At 36.2% G+C, this 18,662-nt stretch overlaps 1 protein-coding gene across 3 annotated transcripts in view; it reads left to right on the top strand.

Moving 5' to 3' along the window:
- Positions 1-16,623, top strand: part of NEK10 (NIMA-related kinase 10) — a 225,985-nt gene extending 209,362 nt beyond the window's left edge. For all 3 annotated transcript variants that reach the window (XM_012644543.1, XM_012644545.1, XM_012644544.1), the window contains 4 exons: positions 10,131-10,239; positions 12,260-12,312; positions 12,388-12,443; positions 16,575-16,623. In XM_012644543.1, coding sequence (XP_012499997.1) covers positions 10,131-10,239; positions 12,260-12,312; positions 12,388-12,443; positions 16,575-16,623 — 267 coding nt within the window. The remainder of the gene's footprint in view (positions 1-10,130; positions 10,240-12,259; positions 12,313-12,387; positions 12,444-16,574) is intronic.
- Positions 16,624-18,662: the final 2,039 nt, after the last annotated feature.

The following is an 18,662-nucleotide window of genomic DNA, read 5'->3' as shown; positions in this document are numbered from 1 at the left end:
GAACATGTTGTGGACCCTTAGGTAGGGAAAGGCCATACATATTGTTCTAGGGCCTAAAGCTTGGAAAGGAGGACAGTCAGCTCCAGGGCTCAGCTGGTGATCAACAGAAGCATGGTCCCATTCCTCCATAGGCTGCCCCCAGCTTGAGCCATCTCCCCTGAAGTTGGTTCATACCCTCCCGGTCAGGGAGGCGGGCCTTCCTCCTGTGTGCTAAAGAAATCTTCGGCTTCTTATTCATCCCTGAACTAAGAAGCCAGCTCCTCCAAAAAACGCCTTCCTTAATTTTCCCTGTCCAGAACTATTCTTCCCTTTCTCTGTGCTTGCATAACTTTTTCACTCATATTGTTGTGTTTTATATAGCTTTTTATCTACCTTACATTCCTGTTTCTCCCAACGGCAGTGAGTGCATCTTATTCATTTTTAATTCCCCAGGGTCTTGCACAGTGCCTGGCATGTAGTATAATTATTGGGTGTAGACTATATTCTATATTAAGATATATTCTGTATAATACATTTTATATCTTTTCTATTCTTTATTGGTATATATTGATATAATATATTCATATATATATTTCTATGTGAATATAGAAAGGAGCTCTCTGCCCTCACCTAAACCTAAATGAGAAGGATTTGTAATCTCTGTTTTTTTCCTCTTTCTGGTATAATCTTTTGCTAGCAATAATTTTTGTTCTGAAATAGGTTTTTCATCCCCTGTACAATCATAGAGGAGTGTCCAATTATCCTTTGGCTGACAAAATCACCCCATACCAGGGCCAAGCAGTAAGTGGTGACAGCACATAAAGTGCAATTGATTTTCACCTTTCTCTCTGAAGCTTTTCCTGAAATCCATGGACCCCATGTCCCCAGTTTGAAGGAGTCATTAATGGATGATTGTACCTACTTATTAATGGCCTAAGACCCAGCAGGACATATACAGGATTCAAAAAATGAGAAAGCCCTTTTCTAAGAAATTACGCTCTTTATTTATATCTCACCTAAGGTGGTCTTCAGTCCAGTCTGCTCAATCTTGGCTAGAATTGTAAGGGGAATAAAACAATTAAATAATTGTACAGGTATCTTTGGGAACTAGCATTTTCAGCATGGGAGAAAGGAGAAATGGTTGTAAGATAGAAGAGATCAACTCAATTTAGAATTGGAAGTATCAATATGAATGAGTATGAATTAATGATAAATCTCATCTATTAAAAATATACACATTTCCCAATATTTTCACTAAAATAGTCTAGCGACTATAATCAGCAGCAATGAGCTCCCCAACCCACAACTCCTTGATGAAATAGATTGCAGACCTGGAGCACTAACTGTACAAGATTAGACTGGAATATCCTGACATAACAGATGGCATAGCAAGGATGCCATCAGATCTACTGAGGGTGTATCAGAAGTTCTCAGGAGCCAACTTGTAGAGGCTCCCACTGGCTATCTGTGGGATAATTGGAGCATCAATAAGAATAATAACCATGATGGATTGACTGCATTAAATAATGTTTAAACTACAATATTCATAATGATATTAAAGAAAAAAGAAAAGAAAATCCCTCATTGGTTACCTTTGGAGAATGCTAAGCAATCACATTATTATTTTGAAAACTGTTTACAAAAGAGTCAAACATTTATTTTGCCTTTCTCTTATGAATTCTAACTCAGGGTAACTAAATCATTGATGAGGAGTTTTTTTCTCATTCCAAGTATTTCAGCTAATAAGTGCCAATAAAGAATATTACCATTTTGTAGTCCCTAATGAAACAATGGATCTAGACATAATCACCAATGGCTACTAACATCACAAATAGAAGGACAACCAGGTATTATGGTCCACCTGATGTCAGTGGGCAGCACTGTCTATGAAGTAGTCTTACTCAAAGCATGAATCCACATCCAATCAAGCCTCTAGATTAGAAGTCAGCAAAATAAAGCCCTCAGGCCAGTCTGGCCTGCTGCCTGTTTTTGTAAATAAAGTTTTATTGGAACATGACCACACGCATTCACTTATGTATTGTCTATGGCTCCTTTGAGGTTCCAGGCAAAGTTGAGTAGCTGTGACAGAGACCACAGGGCCCACAAAGCCAAAAATATTTACTTTACTGAAAAAGTTTGCCAATCCCTCCTCTAGATCTACCTATCCATCTGCAGCAAATATAGGGGAAAAGAGAACATGTTAAATGACACCATGGGGATAATCAGCACAATCCAGACTGGGAGATTCTATAGAAAAGTTTTCTTCAATAAATAAATTGCTAGGGGAGGAGAGAAAGAGAGAGGGGAGGAGAGGGATTGCTCATAACAATAATAAAGATTATTAAAGATAATCTCAAAGACTAAAGAATTTTAGGGAAAATAGTAACCACTTGCAATGTATGGACTTATTTCTTTCTGACTTAGACAAAGAAACTCTAACAACAGTTTAAAATATATATAAGCAAATCAGGAAAATTTAAACATTGAATATATATTATCAAGTCATGCACCACATAGTGATGTTTCAGTCAAATACTGACCACGCGTATGACAGTGGTCCTATAAGATTATAATACCTTTTCTATGTTCAGATATGTGTAGTTACACGAATACTTACCATTGTGTTACAGTTGCCTACAGTATTTAGTACAGTAACATGCTGTACAGGTTTGTAGCTTAGGAGCACTAGGCTACACCATGAACCCTAGGTGTGTAGTAGGCTGTGCCATCTAGGGTTGTATAACGACATTCTATGATGTTCGCACAATGACAAAAATCACACATTTCTTAGAATGTATACCCATTAAGTGATGCATGATTCTATTAAGGAATCAATAAGTTCTTTTAGGTGGGATAATTATATTGTGATTCTGTTTAACAAAAATAAGAAATCCATCTTTTTGAAAGAGCCATGCTGAAATATTACGGAGGGCAGTATTTGCTCTCCAATTCCTGAGAGTGAGATGAGGTAGGAAGGGAAGTGAAGGAGATGTAAATGAAGCAAGATTGGCTATGTGTACCTGGAGTTCATTATATTTTTCTCTCTACTTTTATAAATGTTTGAAATTTTTTATAATAAAAAGAGTTGTGGGTTTTTGTTTGTTTGTTTATATTGATGCCAGACTCCTCCCAGACCAATACCTGGGCATTAGCACTTTGAAAACAGCTCTCCTGGCAAAGCTACCACTTAGAATTGGACAAGTTATATTCTGTCCAAGAGCACCTGGATGAAGGAACTGACTGGGGCTGAATCCTCTGGGGGAAAGGAGTGACTTTATAGTTTGCACAAAGGCACAGTATGGGCTAGTTGGAGCCCTGGCCCCAAGTGATTCTAGCTTATAGTCAAGGCTGAGAATCAGTGCATTGTAAGTTACAAATGTCATTTGGACCAAGGATTGAAACAAACAAAAGAATCTAGACCCAGGTGGGAAGCAGTTGGCTATTTAGGCATGTGCCTATGCCCAGAAATTCTCAAATTTTGCTGCACATTAGAATCACCTGGAGCTTTTAAACATCTTGATGCTCAGATCACACGCCACGTCAGTCAGTCCTTAGGGGTTGGATTCCTGGGGGTTGGCTCTTCAGGAGTTGGATCCAGGGATCAGGTTTTTTGTTTTATTTTTTAAAACTTCCAGGTGATTCTAATATGCAGCCAAAGCTGAGAATTAGTGGCCTGGCAGGATCAGTGTTTCTCAGATTGTATTGTGCATGTCAATCACCTGGGGATCTTCTTAACGTGTAGATTCTGATTGAGTAGGTCTGAGGAAGGAGGGTGGAGATTGTGCTTGTCCAATCATCCCCCAGGTGATGGCTGCTGCTGCTGATCAGTTCAAGTAGCAAGGCTACAGAATATAGCACCTGCCCACTGTGAACTTATGGTATGTCCAACAGATTTGAGACTTTCTATTAGAAAGACAGGTTGTCTAGTAGGCCAAAATATTTGTCCAAGATGAAATCACATCCTGGGCTCAAGATTCTGCATTTCTACCCAGCTCCCAGATGTTGCTGATGCTGCCATTTCGTGGACCACACTTTGAGTAAGAAGGCCTAGACAAAACCCAGTGACATCTTTTCTGTGTTATGGGGTAGATTACCCAAAATTACTTCCTATAGTTATTGGCCATCCTGCTACTTCTCTTTACTTCCTATCTCTACTTCAACACAAGATCAAGTTTATCTTATTGAACATCTGGCAGTCTCTTTAATTCCTAACTTCAGGTTTCCAGTTCTTTTCCGGGCAGACAGATTGCTCAGCTCCTCAGACTTTAATTAATGGCTCTTTATTAATATAATAATCATACCTTATACTTGCCTAGCCCACCTTAGGGTCCCATGGAGGCATCATAAATCAGCAGAGCCCAGCACCGAACTTTTTAACCAAGTAGAGAAACTCCAATAGCAGGGCTCTCCTGCCCAGCTGTGTCAGGTCACCATTCACTCTTCACCTTGACATCACCTTCAGTGTTGAGCCAAGGTTCTGGGAGGATAAGTTCCTGGTTGTTATTAACATAGAACAGTGGTTTTTCAGCCTTCTTTTAGTTTTGGAATTTTCTATTAGGAACAAATGTAAACATCACAGCAAAAGGGCTACTTTTGGCAGAAGTGGGGATGAGGGTGAGGTGTACATCCCTGGGACTTAGAGAGTATTGTGGAGCTAATGATGGACCGTGCTTCTGTGTGTGCACTTGCACGCACATGTGTGAGTATGTGTATGTGTGTGTGTGGTAAGAAAACAGTGAGTATAAATACTGGACATTTCTATTAACAAAAAGGCCCAGAAAAAGCTAATAAAAAACTAGTGGAAAGGAGCTGTAGGTTAGAAAAAATGAAAAATTAGGCAGTATGTTTTATCTTATAATGATGTACTTCAGTCAAAGAAGACAAGAAAAATCTAAAGGAAATAAGACCAGAGGACTGGCGAGTGCCATGTGATGGAATGTCTTGAAAATTTTCTCACTTCTGGTACCGAATTTTATTTATGTTTGGCTCAATTTCCTTCAAAATTCTACCTCATCTGATTAGATTCTTAATATTTTGTGTGGTTGTTCTACAACAAATATAACCCTATTTTATGATACTAAAAAGAAGACGTAGTTTGGGAAATTTAATAAAGATTGCATGTGTAGTTCCTCTTTGTTTTCTTTTATTTAGATTTTGCCTGAAAACTACTATATTCTCAATTAACCAATGAAGTGCTAAATTTGCTGAATACTTGCTCAAAATCAGTGGGTTTTTTTGGGGGGGTAGTAGTAACAGTGATATAGTCTGTTCTCCTTTATGTATTTACTTGATTTGTTTAGTTAGTGTGTATAATCATTTGCTCTGCAGATCTGTAGATGTTTATTCAGAGCAGGAGAGCCCTTTTTTGTTGGTTCAGGAGAGTCTTAATACATTCTTTCGAATAGCCGTATGCTAAAAACAGAGGTACTCCTATAAGCTGAATGCTCGTGAGGCAAGAGAGGGCTCACACAATACTGGTACTGGACTGCTGACCCACCTCATAGCCTCATCCAGCCATTGGGGCCACTGCTTTAAAGATGTTCTGTTGTATCCTCCGTATTTCCATGCACTGGGTCAACGTTTACTTTGCCATCTGGCATGTCCAGAATTGGACTCACCACCTTCTCCTCCCTTCCCATGTCCACACTGGTTTCCCTGTAAGCATCAGTTTTTCCTTTTGCTCAGTCTTTAAACCTCGCAATTGCTTTCAACCATTCCACTTGGTTTCCTGTATCCCCTAAGTCATTAATGCCTAGGGAGTCTTTGTAGAGTAGGAGGTTTTGACCTTTGATATTAGATAGCCCTGGGTTCTTGCCCTGGTTCTGCCACTTAATAGTATGCTTCCGGTGCAAATTACTTTCTTTCTCAGTTCCTTGTCTGTAAAATGGAGCTAATGCCTGCCTTAGAGGATACCTGTAGGAACCAAATAGAATGTCTAATGTATCTAGAATATCTAATGTTGTAAGTACTCAACAAATGGCAATAGGTGGTACTGTTGTTATTAAGTAAGAATATTCCATCTTCCATATCCGTTCCTTCCGTTGGTTATCATATAGTCTAAGCTCTTGGCCCTTCTTTCTTGCATTAGTGCCACAGCTTCTTTGCTAATCTACTTGTTCTCCAATCTATTTTGCCAGACTAATAGTTCTTAAACATGTGTTTTTTATTAGCGTTCTCAAAAACCTTGGTAGATTCCAGTTTCCTACCTCATTATCTAAACTCTGGGGTCCAGCTTTCTGGGCCTGTATTGTTTTCAGGAGCCTCTTCACAGTCTGTCTGCATTCATGCTGACGGTCCTAACCCCACTCAAACTGTTACATATATTGCATACAGGGCTAACCTTTCCGAACAGATCACGTCCCATGCACACATACACCACACACACCGCACACATCACAGAGAACTCTTCAGGGAACTGTTAGTATAAAATGCCCATGGTATTCACAGCACCATTTGGTGCGGCCCCACTTATCTCTCTTCCCTTATCTTGTATCTCTCTTGCTCCTTGTTGTCTCCACACCAGCCAAGAGGCCCTTTCTAAAGTTTATCTACCATGTCGCTTTCTTCATAGTCTTGTACATGCCCTTTTCTCTGCCTATAATGTTCTTCCCACCCCATCCTTTACTCACTCTTACTCATTGTTTCATCTCTTAGCATAAGTGTCGCTTTCTTGGGGAAGCCTTTCCTGGTTAAGTTAAATCTGTTACCTCCTAAAAAATCATAGACCTATCCTTCAATGCATTTAGCACAGTTGCAATTTTACAGGTATTTAGATGGATATTTTGCAGGCGTATTTCTTCCTAAATAGGCACCAAGCTCCAAGAATATAAATTTTAGCCATCCTTGGGTTTTTTTTTTCATTATTTGGATCTGTGCCTGGCACATAATAGTTGATTTTTAAAAAGTACTAAATTAATGAATGACACTTGTTTTCCTCTCTTCATCCTGAATTTCATAACTCCATAACATAGAATCATGTCACATCCCTTTCATCATTTTGCCATTAATATACGATGCCTGACCTTGACTCCCAAGTTCTGCTCACCTGGAATGTCTGTTTTGCTTCCTATGATCCACCTACCTCCATCTTTCAAGGCTTATCTCCAGTGTTTCTTATATAGAACCTCTGAAAGCCATGCTAGTCTTCATGAATCACCCTCTTTGTTTTATTTTTTTTAATTTTTAAATTATTTTTATTTTTTATTTCAGCATATTGTGGGGGTACAAATGTTTAGGTTACGTATATTGCCCTTGCCCCCCTCTCCAAGTCAGAGCTTCAAGTATGTCCTTCCCCCAGAGGGTGCACATCACACTCATTATGGATGTCCATACCCATCCCCTCCTCCACATTCCCATCCACCTGACACCCAATGAATGTTATTCCTGTATGTGCACTTACATGTTATGAATCGTCTCAAAGAACTGGAAAAAGATGAACAGACTGACCCCAAACCCAGCAGAAGAAGTGAAATTAATAAGATCAAATCAGAACTAAACGAAATTGACAACAAAAAACTATATGGAAGATTAATAAAACAAAAAGTTGGTTCTTTGAAAAAATAAACAACATTGTCATGCCTTTGGCTAGACTAACGAAAAGCAGAAAAGACAGAGCTCTAATAAGCACCCTCTTTTTATAAGTTTAGAACTCACCACTTCATTTTACACTTCAGTATTTATTACATTACCCTGTCGTTTCACATATATTAGCCTATTTTCCTAGTCGGATTGCAAATAAGTCTTATAGAAGCCAGATCATTTCTGTGTCCCACCCAGACCATATATTCTATCTAATATATAGCAAAGGGCAAAAAATGTTTGCTGAAAGAATATGTGTATCTTGAAAGTGAACTGCAAAAAGAAGTTCTGGGCAGTTCCTAATAAAAATAAATGGGATTCAAACACAAAACTAATGAATTTTAGTCCTTGCTTTCACCCATGGGCCCATCTCTCTATGAATTTGCAGTTCTTAAGCTAAAGGAGACCACTAATGAGTCATAAGCAGTGGAAACCTCAAAAACAACTCTTTTGAAGGTTTGAAATCAGTGAAAAGGACTTGTCCTTCTCATCTTAAAATGGCAATCTTGACCTCTCCAGATCACAATTCACATACTTTTCTTTGAGGCTTTAAACATCTTCCTGTCTGTGAAATCTTTAGGATTCCAAGATATATAATAATTAAGTTGAATAAGCTTTTTATAAGTCAGATGAACATTTCACGCAGCCACATTACTCCTATGCTAAACCATATGAAAATAATCCCATCTGAAGACGTTTGAAAGATAATACCAGGAAATCATTTTCAGTATCATAAGACATATTAAAAATCTTAGTTGGAGCCACCTACTAGCTGGGATACCATACAGAATGCTTAGAGCTACCTCCATGGCACCCTACAGCAATGATGAGAAAGTTATACTATCAGATCCTCTGGTATTACAGTATCTTACAATCTTACAATCTTGTCATATTACAGATAGGTTATTAATTTTATCACTTGTCATTGAAGCAAGGAAAATAAATTTTCAAGAATAAAAAAGATGGAACCATATTTTTTTTCTAAAATGTAAGTAGGTGTTTGGCAACATGGAGACTGAAAAACACATAAACGATCCAAAATACATTGATGGAAAAATTAATTTTCAACTGCAAGTATAAAATATTTTAAGGCATAAATGCTTAATGTATAAAGTGAGGTATTAATACATATACGGCTCCATGAACTTTTATGAACATATATTCATCCATATGACAACCACTCACCTCAATGTATAGAACATTTCTATCCCTGGAGAAGGCTCCCTTGTTCCCAAATCTCACCACCTGCCACATGTAATTATCTTGATTTCTACCACCATTTGGTTAGTTTTGTCTGATTAGGGAAATGTATATAAATGAAGTCATTCTTTTGTTTTTGGCTTCTTTTGTTAGTAGTCATTCACGTTGCCATGAGGATTCATAGTTTGTTCTTTTTTATTGCTTTGCAACATTCCATTATATGGGCACACTATGATATATCTATCCATTCTTCTGTCCATGGACATTTGGGATTTTTCCAGTTTTTAGTTATTATGAATCAAAGTGCTATGAACATTCTTCTGCATGTCTTTTGATGAATATATATGCTTATTTCTCTCATGCAAATCCTTAAGAGTGAGATTGCCGAGTTATAGAGTAAGCATATGTTGTTTAATTTTAGTATGTATTGCCAGACAGTTTTCTCAAGTGATTGAACAATGTTGTATTTTACCTCATGAACAGAGTATATGAATTCAAGGTAACTATTAATACATAGTACAAATTGTGCCATTTGTTTCTGGCTTATTAATATGAAATGACACTTTAAAAGTATATTTTATTAACTTAGGCACTAAAACGTGGCCAGCCCAAGTGATGGTTGCAATTAAAGTTGAAAGGAGGTTGAAAAACATTTATAGCCTAAAATTCCATTTTAAAAATTCAGCTTTAAAGCAGGGTATTAAACAATTCGAACTTTAATATTTATCATTTGATGAATTACTCTTTCCTTCAGAGTGTTGAGAATTAACGTTTGGAGATTAAAAATTGATTAATAGTAATATAGAAAGATGTGTTAAGAAACTTATTTGCCTTGGTCAAACAAGAAGCCATTATTCAAAGCAGATACATGAAAAGGGGTAATGATTTGGGCTAAACATATTGTTTTGTTGAATAATTGGAATTTATTCCTCCTACATCTGATAAAAATAACATCCTGATGTCCCAGACCCATGCCACCATTATTTATCTATCCTTTTTCTTTCTTTCTTTCTTTCTTTCTTTCTTTCTTTCTTTCTTTCTTTCTTTCTTTTTTCTTTCTTTCTTTTTTCTTTCTTTCTTTCTTTCTTTCTTTCTTTCTTTCTTTCTTTCTTTCTTTCTTTCTTTTTTTTTTTTCTCTCACAAAGCTATGCATTTTACTTTTTTCATGTGACCAGAGAATTTGCCTGCTTCCAATTTGTAAGTTCTTTTGGAAGGAAGAACATGTTTCTTTATCTATTTACAAGGGATTAAAAGCCACCAAGTACTAAATTTTCTGTGCAGAGACATAGGGAAATGGAAAACCGCCTGCAGAGGTCTCCTGTCATTTGCTTCTGAGGATAAAGTAAGATGTGATTTTGCTTTTTCTGTTTTAGTTATCTCAGGGATCTCCAGAACCCATTGAGCCCAACTTTTTTACAGCAGATTACCATTTATTACATCATTCATCAGGTGGAAACAACCTGTTCCCGAACGACCTGTCAGGTAATGGTCATCAACATGGGTAATCAGGCTTTCGCAAAGACATGTATTGTCTAGATCAATAACTATTCGTAAATGATTATCTTCAATTTAAAGGAAAAATAGAGCTTATTTTGATTATCTATGGCAATAGTTGGAAGGGACATCTGGTAGAAATCTAGAAATTCCCCTAGATTTATCTTACACAGTTGTGGCAACTTCCTTGATCATGTATTAATATCATAAACAAACAGCAGAATCTGTGTAGGTGAATTGTATTTCCTTTTATTTCTCCTTGCTTATCTGATGATGGGAAATCAAATGCCCTAAAGCATCCAGGGAAATAAAAATCAGAAATGAAAAGCTTAAATATTCAAAATGGAGAAAACTTGAAGCTTATCTGAAAAATCTACATCAGACATATTTAACTTTTTTTCTTTTTTGCAGAAATTTCACATAGGGAGGGAGTATAACATAGAGATGTAAAGGCACAGATTCTTGAGATCTGGATGCCTAGATTCAAATCTTGGCTCAACTATTTAGCAGCTGACCTTGCACAAATTATTTAACCTCTCTGAACCTCAGTTTCCTCCCCTGTAAAATGGGGAGGAAAATAATACCTGCATCATACAGGAATAGTAAGAATCAGAGTAAACATAAAAAGTGCCTGTCCATCAGTAGAAGCTCAGCATAATTGAACTCTTTTGCCATAGTTGAACTCTAAGAGGAAGCTTTTGAGCTACTTTGAGGTTTCAGAATTCCTAAATAATTTTTGAATCTTTATAAACTATAGTTATGTAACTTGATGGAGTAGATAAAAGTAAAGTTATTACAGTTAAATGAAGACTTACCATCTCTACAGCCTGGAAAAATGCTCACTTTTGTTGTATTTTTTCTTGTGTTGTCTATGCAAATAATTTAATGTATTAATTAGCAAACTTAACCAAAGTCTTGGACTCCTGGGATAAAGCTAACCCCCATGTAGGCAGAATTTTATTTAAAATCGTCCCTGAGAAATCCATAAGATCAAGATAAAATATTGTATAAAGTCATTTGCTTTTAAAAACCTCTCCTAAGACAGGTAAGTTCATCTGCAGGCCAAACTTATAGCAACTCTGAAGAAATGAAGAACTCTGATAAAAATCTCTCAGAAGCCTGAGACCAAGTTGACAAACTCCTCCCAGGGCAACTGGATGGCCCACCCCAGAGCTGACCAGGCTTAGCCCATGTCACAGCAGGCTGGGCAAAAGCAAAGACAACAGAGCTTGCCAGCACCATGGGGAACATCTTTAAACTTGGCTTTAAAAATGAGCTGCCAGTGTTCACATCTTTATGCCTCCCCTCAACCTTCAACCCATTCTCTTTTCATTATCCAAAGTGGTAGGTGAACTCCTGGGCCTCCATCAGTGTTTATGGGTTTGAATGAAGGCTGGTCAACATCGCTTTGGGGGGCATTAGAGTGTGTTAAGGTGCTGGTATACCAAATTGAGACCAACCATCAAAAAGTTTTCTGGCATTATATGTATTTTATTTCCCTGTAGGCAGCCATATGAAAGGGTCAGGACTTTGTTGTCTATTTCTGACTCCCTGTATGAATTAATTTTCTTTCTAGCACATATTTACTCTTTTTGCCTTATGGATTGGGGAGAGTTTCTTAATCAGAAAACTTGCCCATCAGGTAGTTTTTGTTTGGAATCACTCCTTACCTGCCCTTATTACACACACACACACACACACAAACACACACACACACACACACACACACTCCTAACTTAATTGGTTAATATACACCATGAGCAATGCCCCTAAATCTTTGTATATTATTTTGTGATGGTCATGCCCAATGCAACCAGTTATTAAAGAATGAAAAGCAAAAAGTTTCAATATTCAAAGCCAAGAGATTTTGGAATTTGCTTGTAAGTTTCATTTTTTATCATTAAGAAATTGACCTGTTTGCACTGTGGCTGAAGTTATAATTGCCAATAAAGTCTAACTAGGAAAATGTGATCCAAATGTCAGACTTTCCATAATTTATCTGTTTCAGGTCTACCTACCAGCTTCGATTTGGAGGAAGGAATAACATATGAACAGATGCAGGTAAGGTTCTTGCAGTGCCTCTGAATGATTTTATTTTGTTGCTTTTAATTCAATACTATTTTTTTTCAATTTTAGACTGTGATTGAAGAAGTCCTAGAGGAAAGTGGCTATTACAATTTTACATCTAACAGGTAAGGTCTAGAGTTTGCTTTCATATGTGAAAGATGAATTGAGATCATTGGATGTTAGATCTGATTTCTCTATCCTTGATTCCAGAGGGTTTTTTTCCTTGCAATTTTTATTTTGAACACCTTTATGAAATATCTTTATTTAGACTAGAGACATCCATGGGTAGAATAAATGTTGCCCATCTTTTGTGTGGACACAGCTGCTGAATTCTCTATTGAAACAAAAAGGGTGATTGCTTAGTATTAATTTACTCCCATAAAAAATAATAAACATAATTAAATGGAAAAGCAATGTCTAGATTAGTTTTTTAAAAATTAACTGTCCTATTCTAGGAGAGCTAGAAACTCATATTTCTATCACTTAAATCTACTCATTATTTGCATAGTATGCTAGGAAAAAAAAAATGCAACTGAACAAAGAATCACTTCAGGTAAATTTAAGATATGTTTGTAGGGAAGAGGCTTTGCTATTATATGTTGCTGTTTGCTTACCCTAGATAAGAAACCTCCAATTACTGGGGTTGTATATTATCGTCTAATGTAACCATTATTGGTGCTTTAAAAACATACTCTATTTTATCAGCTTCATACAGTTCTGGATTCTTGTAATTTTACTTTTGGACATAGTGTTGGCACAGCAATTTGAGTACAATTATTATATTTGAGGCGTGATTCCAGGAAACACTGGTAGGGGAATGAAGAAGTTATTCAATAAAGATTTCATTATCAAGAAAGTTACCATTGTGAGTAACTGGAGGATAATCCCATTGGGGAAATCTGAGAGCCACTGCAGGACACATACCTGAGTTATCCCACTCAAACAACTAAAGGGATCTTTGCCCCAGTACAAGCCAAGGGCCCTTGAAAGATGCTGAGAGTCAAGAACAGAAACATTCATACTATCCATGAAAGGCTGGATATACTCAGCCCTGAGTAGAAAATGGAAATTCAAAAATCCTGAGGTATTTGTCCTCCAGTCTCCTGTTAGCCATTGTTTGAGACTTTCCCTAGGAAGTGTTAATTCCCTGGTATTTCTGGCCTTTCATAAATGTGTACAAAGAAGACTCTAGAGGCCAGAGAAATCTACAGGAAAAGAAATGCTGGTACTGGCAGTTGCAATATGGCCAGCATGTTTTGAAGTGATGTAGATGAGGGGTCATGGGGATTTACAATGACTGCTACAGATGAGCTGTCTCTTGATTTTTCCAAGGATCCCACTTATGATTGAATCATCAAATTGATTATAAGCATCCACATATATACTCCATACGGCCCAAGGTTGTTTTAGGAGTCATAGTCCTTTGGAGTATGTTCACCCAAAATGGCCTTTTATGTCTGGAGGAACTGCCTTCTTTTCTAACTATTGAGGTTGTTTTTTGACTACCATTTAAATTATTCCAGTAATCTTCCCTGAATATAACTAGTAGCCATGGTAAGAGAAAGAGGGCTCGAGAATATCCTGTTAAGGTCATTATATGAAAATTAGATTCTTTTTTAAGTTTCAGTCTCTAATGGTTTTTTTCTTCTTCTCCCATTTCAAGTTTTTCTTATGAATCACAAATAAGATTATTTAACTACTTGCTCTTTTGGTTTGATAATATAGTTTCAAAATACTACCTTTATAAATTTAGTTCTGTTGTGATTTGTATCTGCAGAGAAATGATGAGTAATTCTCATTTTCTAAAGATATATCATTAATAGAAATTACTATTTCCACAACCACTCTCCTCCCACCATCCCTGGAGAGATTTTTGAATTTCCATTTTCTACTCAGGGCTGAGTATATCCAGCCTTTCATGGATACTATGAATGTTGCTGTTCTTGACTCTCAGCATCTTTCAAGGGCCCTTGGCTTGTACTGGGGCAAAGATCACTTTAGTTGTTTTATCTGTATTTCCTCAGAGACTTGGGATCATGGGCAAGGAATGCCTTCATATTTTTGCAGAAAATCAACTAAATATTAGTGGAAAACTAAGTATGTAAGGAACTTAGAGAAGCTCTTACAAGAACTCTTATTTTTACTTTCTTAAAAATATTTATTTAAGTCTTCCTTTAGAATTTATAGTTATCCTTTTTCAGGTCTACGGACATTAAGTTTTTTAAAAATCTAATTCCAGAGACATATTCCTTTATTAAAAGATACTGCATATTTTCTGATTATGATAAACAGATAATAAGATGCCTAATAACAAAAGCAAAAATTTATTCACAGTTATATCTGGAATTGTGAATAGAATATGAAGGCATGATTTGAACAGTCAAGTTGAAGCAACATAAGTTGGATATGACTCATGTCAACTTTTCCTAAAATGCTTGAATTTAAAATGAATCACATTAAAAAATTCATATATCCATGATATTCCCTTTGGTGTCTAATAGCAATAATAGAACATATCTTGTACTAGTAAAAATAACTCTTGGTTGTGCCGAAAGCTACTGCTTATTTGTTCACAAGTGTTTCAAATTAAATTCCCAAGAAATAAGTCAGGCTTTACTTAGAAGAACCTAATAATCCGTGAGCTGAAAATACACATAACTTCAAACACAGATCAGATCAGCTGGTGCTGTCATAGTTTTCCATGGTCAAAGGATGGAGAATGCTAAATGTCACAGGGCACGTAGAGGTTTTCAGAGTAAGCATTTATAATTAGTAGAGCATATTTTTCCCCCAATAGGTCCCATAGAATAGCCAGTATTATCAAAGATGTTAATAGTGGTTCTCAGAAAAATAAAGTTTCATCACCAAATATATTTGGGAAACTCAGAATGTACCATTTTTCATTTTTAGGGAATGTTGACACCAATACTATATTAAAGACTCTGGGATACACTGTAGGAAAGAAATCTGTTGACCTTGTTTGTTTACCCCAGTGTTTTCCTCGTTGTTTACATGGCATACAAGTTGAAAAAAGCTGCCATAGCTATATAGTCGGAAATGGGAAACATTGTTTTTATTCCTCCACCACGGTCTACTCAGATATGCTATTGTTCTCATTGTCATCGTCATCGTAGTTGTCATCACCATCATTGCAAAACATTATTGAATAATCTTACTGAGCATCATGCAGAAGAATTACATACATAATTCCTGTGTTATTCAAGTTTATAATTTAAGACTGTCAGTTTTAACTTACACACATGTCATCCAAACAGCAACGAAAGCATTAAACCAAGAAAAGTATGATTTCAGCCTAGATTATAGGGTTTATATTTAGTTAGGGAAGAGACTAGAGAGGTGCCATTTTCAGATGAAAAGTCTCAGGATAAAGCCATTATCTATCTGTTAGCTATCTTTGGGGAAGATTTCTGGAGCTGTTTAAATTAGAGAGGCTGTTTGGACAGCTGGTTAGGAAGAGTGTCTCAGGCACGAAATGTTGCATTAGGAAAAGAAAATGGTAACAGGAACAGAAATAGCAGCAAGGATTCCCGAACAAAATGGGGTTTCTCTCATTCTGGGCTTCTGGGAAAAGAACTAGGACTGAGTTGATAGGAAGAAAGCCATGTAAAAAAATGAAAGAAGGTCAAAAAGGCTTGCCCAGCCTCATAACTGTTTCCAAAGCAGGCTCTATTCTTGATCATTTGCAGGGTTGTATGATAACTTATATTTTACATACATAAACGTTTAGTTTCCTTACCAGAAGGTTACAACTTAACCTGTCTTAATTTTATCATTATTGTTTTTGAGAGTAAAACTATTTGAGTTCTGTGGATGAATAGATGACAAGCATATCATTTTTATGATTATTCTTAGGGGGGGAAATGAATATTTTATTTCTTAATAATAGAATATGCGTTCGGTCAACTTACATTGCTTTATTTCCCAATTGACTGATGAACATGTAAAATAGTTATTTTAATGTACTTAGACATAAAATATATAGGCTACTTTGAATGAGTGTTTATTTTTGAGTGGTTATCAATTCCTACTGAGTTCATAATTTGAGAAAGGCTTATTAGCACTAAACTTCAGTACAAAGCAGCTTTCTCAAAATTTCCCCATTTAATAAAAAGAATCCTCTTTTTAATTATTGTGATTTTTTTACTTACCTGCCTGAGCCACAACTTTTGAAATTGAATGTGTGAACTAAAATACTTGTAACTATAGAGAACTCCTTTCACTTCTGAATCTTACAGGTATCACTCCTATCCGTGGGGGACCAAAAATCACCCAACCAAAAGATGAAAATGCTGCATATTGAATGGACTTGGTTTTCCCGTGAAGTTCAAGCTCTGGATTTCAGCCAGTACTGCAAGATGCTCAAGGATTGGGTGCTGCTAAAAGGGTGTGGAAGAAAAAGACCAAGATGCCACAGGGCCTGCAGGACCTCTTTCTGGAGGTTCTGTGCGGAAGTATATGGCGGCTGCAGTGCTTGGGGGCTCCATTGCCAGGACACATTGTATACAGGATGACAGGGCTATCAATGTACTCCTGGGAGAAAATGCTGCAAAATTCATCTGTGGCAGAAAAATTAAAAAACCCACTCTTATAGAACTTTCCTCCAAGTTTAAAAAAAAAAGAAACTTGTCATATTTTCCAAAGGAACATTTTATACTCACAATTGCTGAAACTATGTTTAAAGGCATCTAGCCTTCCATGCATAAAAAATAGATTTAGATAAAGAAAATTATAGGATCCAGAATTATATATTGGGTGATTCACTATATCTCCCATATTTTATCTTTAAAGAAATTGAAAATATGTAATTGGATTTTTTTTAAATGAAAAGATTGGTTCTCTCTTAACCACTTGGCTGCTAGTGGTCTTGAACTGATACAGTGTAGACAGTATTTGTAACCTTGCACAGTCTCTGGGATTAACTGTCAAATTGTCAGATTTAAATTAGACTAATAGAATATATTGATATACAGTGTGTGTATATATATATATATATATATATGTATGGAGGAAGGAGGGAGGTTTTGATTAGACTGATGCTTTGCTGCTTTTACCAAACTCATAGTGTTTTTAGAGCACTTTGAAGAGTTCACAGAATCTATGAAAATGATGCAATATTCCTCATCCAAAGTCCTTCCTTACTAAAATTACCTACATTGTTTACAAAATTTTAATTGTTTGGGAATTTGCAACGAAAATGTTATATAGTAAAATATAAATTCCTTCTTTACTCATTGAGACAGCTCGAAGAAAGGGAAATCGGAATGCCAAGCAGTGTCCCATCCCTTTGTAGGGAGAATGCATGACGAAAGTTTGCTAGATTCTTACTGGGCTCAACTCTTTCTCTTCAACTGGCTTCTTATAACTCTGGTGTAATGTCAAGAAATGCCCTCATTGCCAAATCAGACTGCACTTCTAACTATTTAAAGAACAATTTATTCTATATAATTAGTAATCTGAAAGCTGAAATTATGCTTTTTGTTTACATCTCACTGAGTTATCTTTATTTACATTAATATATTTTTAGTATGATTGAATTTAGTTCAATATATTTACAGTGGCTGAAATAATAACTTTATATGTAGTATGAGAATCTATACTATTTTTTAAATTAGTGTGTTTAATATTTAAGTGATATTGAAATTCCCTTTAATTATACATTAATGCTTTTGAAGATTGCCAATGAATCTTTCTTTGTCTTTAAGCCAAATTAATAATTACTGAATACACCGTAACTTAAAATAATAGATGCAAGTACAGTAATGAAAAATTTCAATTCAGCGTTCAAACCAATTCCTTTTATATGTGGAATTTATAAGCAAAATCAAAATGCTATGTACTGTTGATTTACCCAGACAAAATTTGTTTTCTGTTTCAACTTAATTTGAACCTGCAGTATCACTCTTTATATCTCTTAACGTATGGAAGGCGCACATTTCCTCTCCCTGCAGGAAGCACAGGCCTAGAAGGGTACAAAATTCTAAGTGCATTAGGATCCCATTCCTAGAAATAAACCAAGCTCTATGGTAAGAGTTTGAACGACCAAGTTCTTTCTCAAATGGTAACATATAGTAAACAAAGTTTATAAAAGAATAGTATTCAAAAGTCACACCTTGGTAAGAAAAGAGAAATAGTTTACTTGAAGATGTTTTACGGTTGACCTCATTTGACCAGACAAGGAGCAAAATGTTTCTATTTAACTCTTTTAGGCCATAGAAATGACGTTTATTATGCCAGAAGCCAGTAAAAGTTAACAAAAATAAGCAAATATATGTCTTTTTTGACAGGAACTTCAGGCCCATCAAGTCTATGCTGATAGATAGTTT

Source organism: Propithecus coquereli, unplaced genomic scaffold (genome assembly GCF_000956105.1).
Source record: "Propithecus coquereli isolate 6110/MARCELLA unplaced genomic scaffold, Pcoq_1.0 Scaffold214, whole genome shotgun sequence".
In the NCBI taxonomy this organism is placed as follows: domain Eukaryota; kingdom Metazoa; phylum Chordata; class Mammalia; order Primates; family Indriidae; genus Propithecus; species Propithecus coquereli.
The sequence above is the reverse complement of the archived record's forward strand: the minus strand, read 5'-3'. Positions and strand labels throughout refer to the sequence as shown.